This window comes from Pterocles gutturalis, unplaced genomic scaffold (genome assembly GCF_000699245.1).
Source record: "Pterocles gutturalis isolate BGI_N339 unplaced genomic scaffold, ASM69924v1 scaffold2052, whole genome shotgun sequence".
Taxonomy (NCBI): Eukaryota; Metazoa; Chordata; class Aves; order Pterocliformes; family Pteroclidae; genus Pterocles; species Pterocles gutturalis.
The window spans coordinates 19,898-28,393 of NW_010112610.1; the positions used below are offsets into that span (position 1 = coordinate 19,898).

Genomic DNA, 8,496 nt, shown 5'->3' on the forward strand with positions numbered 1-8,496 from the left:
TTTCCAGATGAGAGGGCGATTATAGGAATCTATCATTAAATTAAAAAGCTGAATGACAATAGAATTAGCAGGATAATGTGAGGATTTCGTCATTTATTAGACAGTCAATAGAGTTGTTAGTTCCTGCTTTCTCTTTTTGTACCTTAATTGTGTTCTGGGAAATAATTTATGCAACTTGATATTGACAACATCGATGTCCACGGGATGTGCCAATGCAGTTGCTCTTCCACCTAGCCGTTTAAGTTCAATGGTTCTGTTCATAATGCATTCTGAATCACTTCTTGGTAAGTTAAATAGGTTTTGAATAGGTTTTGATAAAAAGATTAAGGTTTGTTTTTTGTTTTTTTTTTTTTAAGAATTTTGGGTTTTGGCTGAAGAAAAAGACATCAAGAAAAGATGGACTGGAATGTAAGACCACTCCAGAATGCTGATGCAAAGAAGAACCTGCAAAGTGAAGAAGCATGTTATACTCAGTTGTTTTCTGGTTCACATGCTTTTCCTCAAAGAAATGACTATTCAAATGCATGCACTTATGCTGGAAATAACCAAACAGTGTATCTGCCAAGTAGCAATGTTGCCTTCCCTCTTGTAAGTACTGAAGGATTCAGAACTTCAGATCAGGCCCTACCAGGAGCATCTGTAGCTGGTAATGATGGTTTTATCTCAGTTGATCAACATCCACCATCCTATGTGCCAATAGCTCCAAAACCTCCCAACCAGACATCACGTTTGCGGGCAGAGATGACTAAGACTTCTTGGACAAACTACTCTAATGCCTACGGTTATTCCCATAGAAAGTTACCTCCATTGTCTTCTCAAACTAATCCTGGCAATAACGTGAGGAATGTACCATGGGAACCTCAGTATGTCACCACAAACAGTTACACTGTGCAGCCGCAAATACCGCAGCATAATTCTATGAGAACCTCAATGTTATATCAAAGTAGCATTAATTCCCAGAATAATTCTGTGTCTCTTGGTACATCTGGGCAACACGTCCAAAACCAAATACATCATCCCAACACTCAGTTTAAAGCTTTACACTCACTGAATCACAGTACTTCAGCAAATGGACAGCTGCTACAATATCGGCCAAGTCAGGTGGGATCAAAAGCTCCTAGTGGATGTTCTGTGCCATCTTTGTTGCCTGCCAACTGTGATTCAAGAGCTGCAGCACAATCTTCAATAGGTGTACCACAGGCAGTTCAAAATGTGCCTAAGGGATATACCCTTAGCCAACAGAGGCACCCATCAGATCCAAAAAATGGTTCTGGTTTTAACAGTGTTCAGCAACACTGTCAGAAACAGCAATCTGGAGAAGTCAGTCAATCAGTTAGGCATGTCTGTATTTCAAGTGGAAGTGTGACAGCAGATCAGCTTTTTAATGAAATGTCTGTGCCATCCACTGGCATTGCCAAAGAACTGCATGATATTGTGCAAGAAATGGGAACTCTTGCTTCAGTGGCTGCTTCAAAGCCAACGAGTGATCCTGCTTCAGTTCAGGAAAGCCAGACTAGTAGTTTAATGAATGGGCCTGTTAATTCTCAAATTTCTTCAGCAGCAGCAGCAGACAGAAGAACAGTTACAAAGGACAGACTAGCTTGGGAAGCTCAAAGGTTGCTCGCCATTAAAAAAAAATGTGTCCTGCTTGAAAGGTTGCATCACTATAAAAGAAAACTCTTAACAGCTTCAGAACATGACAAAAGCACTCTCCCAGTTCTTTCAAGACATGAAGATACTTTTGCTAATAGTCTTCCGTGGGTGCCCAACCAAAGTGTACCACCTTCCCTATCTGAAGTAGTGAGGACAGAGCCTCCAATACTTAACTCTTCACCTGAAGAAAGAAACTACAAAATCATAGCCAATGCTGACAACAGAGGATTACCGGTGACTCAAAGTAACCCTCAAGTGGAACAGGGAAGCCTTTCATCAAACTCTGCTCCTGTTCCCTCTCAGAGTAAACTCCCAGCTCAGTTAAATAATGCTGAGAGCACTTCCATCTCGGAACAAAGGGATGAATATGCCTTAGCCTCTTCTCAAAGAACTGTGACATCCTTGAATAATGCTTCAGGTTTTAGTGAAGTGGATAGCTCTATCAAAACTGCATCAAAGAATGTGCCATCTCACCCCAAGAACTCATCATTTTTTCGGTTTGTATTGAGCAGCACAAATGTATTAAAAGAGAAGACAGCTGGTGCTACAGCTGATAAAATATTGACGAGTCTCCTGTGTGGTGAAAAACCACTGGTAGATACATCTGTGTCAGGTGGAAGCTTACTAAAAGATCCTAGTGAGAAGACGGTAGAAAGTTTGAAAGGTGAGCAGGCATTTATGGTTCACCCAAACTCTCCTGCATCAGAAACAACTGAATCTGGTGAAGCTAACTTCCAGAGTGATGTAGCTCAGAAAAAAACGCCATTTATTGAAAATACATCTCTTAAACAGAACAATTATAGTTACTCTGTGGAAGAGCTAACTGCATGCCTGGGCTTGTGGAGAAAGCATCCGTCAGAATCTGTAAGTGTGAAAAGTAGCCAGTCAAATGAAAGCCCCACAGCAAATCAGATTTCACCTTACAGCCAAACCACAAAAGACAGAGAACAAAATAATGTTTTGGGTAGTACAGACGAAGCAGTTTTGCCTTTAACAACTGCTTCTGTAGGACAAAAACTTGATACATTGAGTTGCAATTTGGTAAAAAGTTTTGAACTCCAAGTTGCAGTTGTCTCTCCTTTAGTACTTTCGGAACAGAGGACACAGAGTGAGCAGGCATACAAGTATCCAACATCTGCAGGGAAAACCTATCCAGTCACTGACTCTGGAAGCAATTGTAGCTTGCAAGAAGAGGGGAAAAAGGATGAAGGAACAAAAGAAACTGTTCAGTCATCACCCAGTGATTATGTTCTGGTGCAGAACGTGGACTCACATTTGCAACAGACCAAATTAGCTGATGGAAACAGAATAGTAAAAAACAGTGTGAGTGCAAATGAAAACCAAAGGAAAGTTAGTCAGTCTGCACAAGATGCCAGAGAAAATCTGCTGTTTGAATTACAAAACAAGCCCTCTCTTCCTCAATTGGGCATAAATATTTCTAGTCAAATCTTTCAAGAAGGTATAAGAGACCATAAAGACAAGCAAACTGTGTTAGAAGCAGGAGATACATCCACAGCTGTGTTGGAAGAACAGATGTTTTGTATTTCTAATGTATGTTCTCTTGTTGAAGGTGATACATCTTATAATCCACAAATAGCATGTATCTTTAGGTCAGTCCCTGAGGCGCATGCATTAAATGGTACTTCATCAGAAGGAAATGCGTCTGATCCAATGCAAAAGGAGCAACAGCTGGACTTGTATAAAAATGAGCAGAACAATAACACTCCTCAAAGAGAGAACTTGCTGCAAAAGATGTCAGAAGGATCATCAATCTGCAGGAGTAAAGTAAGTAAGATTTTGGATAGTATCACAACAAGTCATTTGCAGAAAGAAAGCAGTGACAATCCTCTTAAAACAATTTCTACCTCAGAACAAAAAATGTCATTCAGTGCATCTTTCAAGCATCCTGAAAATGACTCAGAAATCCTTGCTAGTATAAACCAGGAGTTAGCTCAGAATTCACTAGATTTCTCAATCAGCGTAACTGCTGAAACAAATGCATTCGTTGTTCCAAGAGACAACAATAAACAAAATTGTATGTCCAGTAGAAGTAGCACAGAAAAAGAGATGAACCTTTTTGGAGCAGAACCTGTTAAATGTCTAAACAATCAGCTGTCTGAACTAATGAAAGAGTTTCCATATGGCATTGAAGGTGCTGATATGCTAACAAAAGACCCAGTACAAAATGATGTTGTGGCTGAGCGGATGGAGAATCAACCCCAAAAAGAGACTCGAATCAGTGACAAGAATTCTCATTTGAAGGACCCAGTAGATGAGACAAAAACTGAAGTGTTAAGCTCTGATCAGATGCAAGAACTGTTTCCTGAACACAATCGGTGTTCCTCTAGTGACAGCAAGAGAGTGGCAAGTTGGCAGTCAGAAAAGGCTTCAGCTGAGAAGGAGAACCTTGAAGGCAGCATTCAGCCTAGTCAGAATGAACTATGTGAGAAGAAAACATCACCACTAAAAACCTCCAACCCTGGAGGTTCTTCAGTGGGTTCACTACCTGTAGCAGATGAAGTGCCACAGAGCCTCTGTAAATTTGGAATGTCTGTTTCAGAGAAAAATGATGATCAACTTTCGAAAGCTGAAAATACTAGCTCTGCAGAGAGACAGGAAACCAACAGTAACTCTGATGCTGCAGTGAAGAACACCTGTGCAGTGGGAAACCTGTCAATTTCTGAAAAAATCCCAAACAATGTTAGCAAAAATAAAAGGGACATATGTAAATACACCTCTGAAATGAACAAAAAGGCTAGGCTAACAGTGAATAATGAATACAAACCGCTTACAACACAACAGGAAAAAATTGGACTACTTAATTCTGCTGAAAACCAGGATGTTGATAAATCTAAAACGAGCGACTGTAAGGAAGAGCTGCAAATCGACAGAGGAATCCCAGTGTTAGGCAAAGAACTGAATTCTGATAAAGTCTCAGAAGAGTTGTCAGAGAAAGCTGGTAATACAGATGCAGACATGACAAAATTATCCAAAAAGAAAGAGAGAGTTTTCAAAATGGAGTCCTTTTCGAAAGATAAAACCAAAACAGCTTTGGCCGTGAAATCCAAAACAGACGTTCACAAATTTACGAAGTCAGAAGCTGTTGAAATTAAGCATGCTGAAATCAATCAAGGACAAAAAGTTAACACCTGTGAAGGGAACTCGGCTGAAGAACAGAACTGTAAGAAACAAAAGGAGATACTTGGGCAAAATGTAGGAATTAATATCAAAGAGAGAGACAAATTATCAGCAGAAATAAATAATGAAAAGCTGAATAGTTATTGTGCTGATGCTATAAAGTTCCCAAGCTTAGGCACTGTAGACTCAAAGTCAAGAAACCACAAATATTCTCAGCATAAATCTATGAAAGTTCATCCTTCACAGGAGCAGTCGTACAAACGTAAGAGAAAGGAAAATATGATCGGGAAAAGAGAGCCTAAGAAAACAAAGGTGGAAGAGGAAAGACTAAAACCATCTGAAGCAAAGGATTCCAGGCAGCTTTCACATAATTGCATGATAAATACTGACAAAGCTAAAAAATTGAACAGAGAAAATGGCTGGAAACCAAAGAATTCATTAGCAGATCGCTCTGTGCTTAAACTGCAGAGAAAAAGGGCTCGATCTTCGACTATCTCTAAAAACTATCTTTTAAACAAAGAGAGACATCTTGATGGTCAAAACAAAGACAAGTACTCTGAGAAAATGTTTCCTGATAAAAACCTGCTATACTTAAATAGAAGAAATAACAGATTAAAATTGCATCTTCAAAGGGAACCAAAAAAACACTACCTGAACAGAGTTGCATTTAAACGTATGGCACAGGAACGCATATATCTGACAAAATTAGAGACATCACCTGTCAGACCTGTCTTGCATGTAAAGCCCAAAGTGTCACAAAACAGGACAGATGCAAAAAGAGATGCTTCTCTCTCAGAAACCGAGAAGTCATGCAAATGGGAAGCACTTGAATTTAAGCTGTGTCCAGAGATCCTGTTTAGAAATCCAACTACTGATGAAGAAAGCGTATCTGCAGAGAATTCCCTGGAAAGAGAGAAAGCCATTGTGGCAGGTATGATGCTATCTTGATTATTAATTTGTAAGTAAATTGATTCGCAAGTAAGAAGTATGTACTCCTTTTTAAATTCATTTTATACAAAGCTGCAGCCAGTGAAAACGTGGTACTGTAGAAGGTGAAGGTTGAAATAGCTTAGCTAGCTTTCTGACAGACTGTAGCTGTGTGTTAATCTGAAAAAGAACATGAGGCTTTTCCTTCAATTGATTGTTCTATTCTTTTTCCTTAAGTTTTACAGAATACAGTTAGTAGTTTAGAGCATGTCAGCTTCAAGTAGTTTTGCAAGAAGATATTCTAACCTACTTGTAGAAGATAGCTTGGCTTGTTTGTAGCAAGCAGATTCCCTTGGTATAGTTACCAAAGCTGATCTGGTTTGTATTCAGTGTTCATCTGGTTGTGTATGAATCTGGCTGCATAGGCAGAGGAGGGAGAGATCCTTTGCAGCATTGAGGAAGAGAGAGTGTTTAGGCCAGACATATCCCACACACAGTCTGAGTAACCTTCGCCATCTTTGCTTTAAGCTGCCTTTTTTCCTCCTCCCTATCCCCAATCTTTTGACATTTTACGTGGTGCATTGTGAAGCGTATTTGTGTCAAATGCTATATTTGTTTTTTAAATAAAACCAAATCTCAGGTTGTACTTACCAGCCCTTGCAGTTATTTTTACGCCCATAGGAAATTTCCTTAGGCATGTGCTAGTATATGTGTTAAAACTTGATGCTGGCTAGAGACCAAGACGTGTGTGATATAGGAACTTCAAAAACATTTTTCTTAATTTTCTCTTTAGGTGTCAAGAGTAAAAAAGAAGATTGGTTAAAATGTAATTCAGGGAAGCAAAAAAAGCTGGAAGAGATCTCTACAGGTGAAATGACTGCTGATTATCCATTCTGAAATATAAGTTAAATAGTCCTTGCTTGCTTTAAAGTGCTCCTTTAGAGTAGCAAATCTTAATAAAGTACTTTAACTTATTCTTTACCAGCTCTGTGGCTGAAATGGATACTGTAGAGTAGACATATGAGTTTCAAAGATTTGTGGAGATTTTTATTGCACTAAGAATTATGTTGTTGGAATTTTACCGCATATGGGTATGCAGTTGAATCAGAGGTAGCACTGGTGACATTATTCAAGTACAGTTTTAAACTGTAGGTAAAGACCGAGCTAGCTCTTTCCTACTTTAAAATGTAGGAAGTAACATAACAAAATCTAGTGTGCGACTATAAAAACAGAAAGTGTTTGTGTTTTTTTTATTTTATTTGTCTTTCCCAGTAAGTTGACACCATCTGCACATGAGCCCGTGCTCACAAGTACTGGGACCTATGTGTCCCAGTGATCTGGACAGAATTACTTGTGTGACACACAGAGGAAAAGTGGTGCTGCTACCACATCTTCCTTGTTTCTTTTGACTGACAAATTAGTTTTTGGATGGTCTTTTGTACCCTTCAGGAGTCAACAGTTACAACAGTGGCATCTTTCATCTCAGGATCTTGGTTGTTCCATCCTTTGTAAATCTTGGGCGAGCTTGTTCCCTGCTGTCTTTGATTCTTTGCTTTAAGTATCTTTCTAGCTATAGTCTTGTTTTTCCTAGTGGTCTAACAGGAAGCGAAACAGTGCATTCATCGTGCTGTAACCTTGCTGCCATCCTCTTCTTATCAGAGTGCGAGTCCTCTGCTGACAAGTTATCTGTGTTGTGGTTTTGATGCAAGCAACACATTTTGCTTTGTTTACATATTTTATTGCTGTTGAATGTGTCCTTGGCTATTGGTGTCTGCCATTCTTTTAGCCCTTCCTCTTGTTTCTTCTCTTACTCTCACAAATGCATGTTTTTCATTCACACCTTTCTTAATATTCTTTAGAAGTCTCTCTTACAAAGATGCTCAAATGACCATTTGGTGCTTAAAGATGCATTGGAGATGGATTTAAATTTGAGGTGCCTTAGGAAGGAAGTGTTTGGCATCCTTTTTGACAGTGGGTGGCCTTAAGTACCACATGCATAAGTAGAGTCATTTGAGACTCTTTTGCTTTAACCTGCTTTTCTGTCTGTCTTTCAGCTGAGGACAGTATTCCACTTGATACAGCTATACAAATCCTGGATGGAGATGGTGAGGCTCTTCATATTCCAGTCAAAGACTCAAAAGAGGTTTTTCAGACCTACAGAAAAATGTATCTGGAAAAAAAGATGCAAAAGCCTTGATAGCACTCCTGTATCAGAGGTCTTATTCATTTTCACTGGGGAAAAAAATGCAAACACTGAAATGCTTTTTTTCTGTTTACTTCATATTTCTGAATAATTGTAAAAAAATTTTTTTGGGGGTGTTGGCAATTTTTTCCCCTATTTGCCTCGTATTTGTGAATGATTAAGATCTTATTCTTTATTTATTGCACAAACATGCTTTGGTGCTGAAAATGCCAACATATTGTTTCTTTTTGGCATGTCTGAATCTATTTTTTTTTTTTTTAAGATACAGGAGTGAGTTGAATCTTAACCAGAAAAAATCAAACTCATTTAAATTGTCATAGTCTGTTTTCTTTTCTGATTGTGGAAGATTTCTACTTGTGGTACTTTTCATTGCTGGCAGTGGAAAAATATTGCTACTGGAAAGGGATCGCAGTGGATTCCGAAGCATTACACCTTTATTTTCTACTTATGCTAGTCTGATCGTTGTGCTTCTAATAAGGTTTTCTATTTTTGTAGAAACCTTTTTTTTTTTTTTTTTTTTTGTCTGGGTATACAAGTATAAAACTCTCAAATCTAACATACAGATCAGGGGATAT

At 38.7% G+C, this 8,496-nt stretch overlaps 1 protein-coding gene across 1 annotated transcript; it reads left to right on the forward strand.

Annotated features, from left to right (window-relative positions):
* The first annotated feature begins 396 nt into the window (after positions 1-396).
* KIAA1551 (KIAA1551 ortholog) lies at positions 397-7,915 on the forward strand. Its single transcript, XM_010074123.1, has 3 exons — positions 397-5,722; positions 6,512-6,586; positions 7,773-7,915. The coding sequence occupies exons 1-3, from the start codon at positions 397-399 to the stop codon at positions 7,913-7,915; spliced, it is 5,544 nt and encodes a 1,847-aa protein (XP_010072425.1).
* Positions 7,916-8,496: the final 581 nt, after the last annotated feature.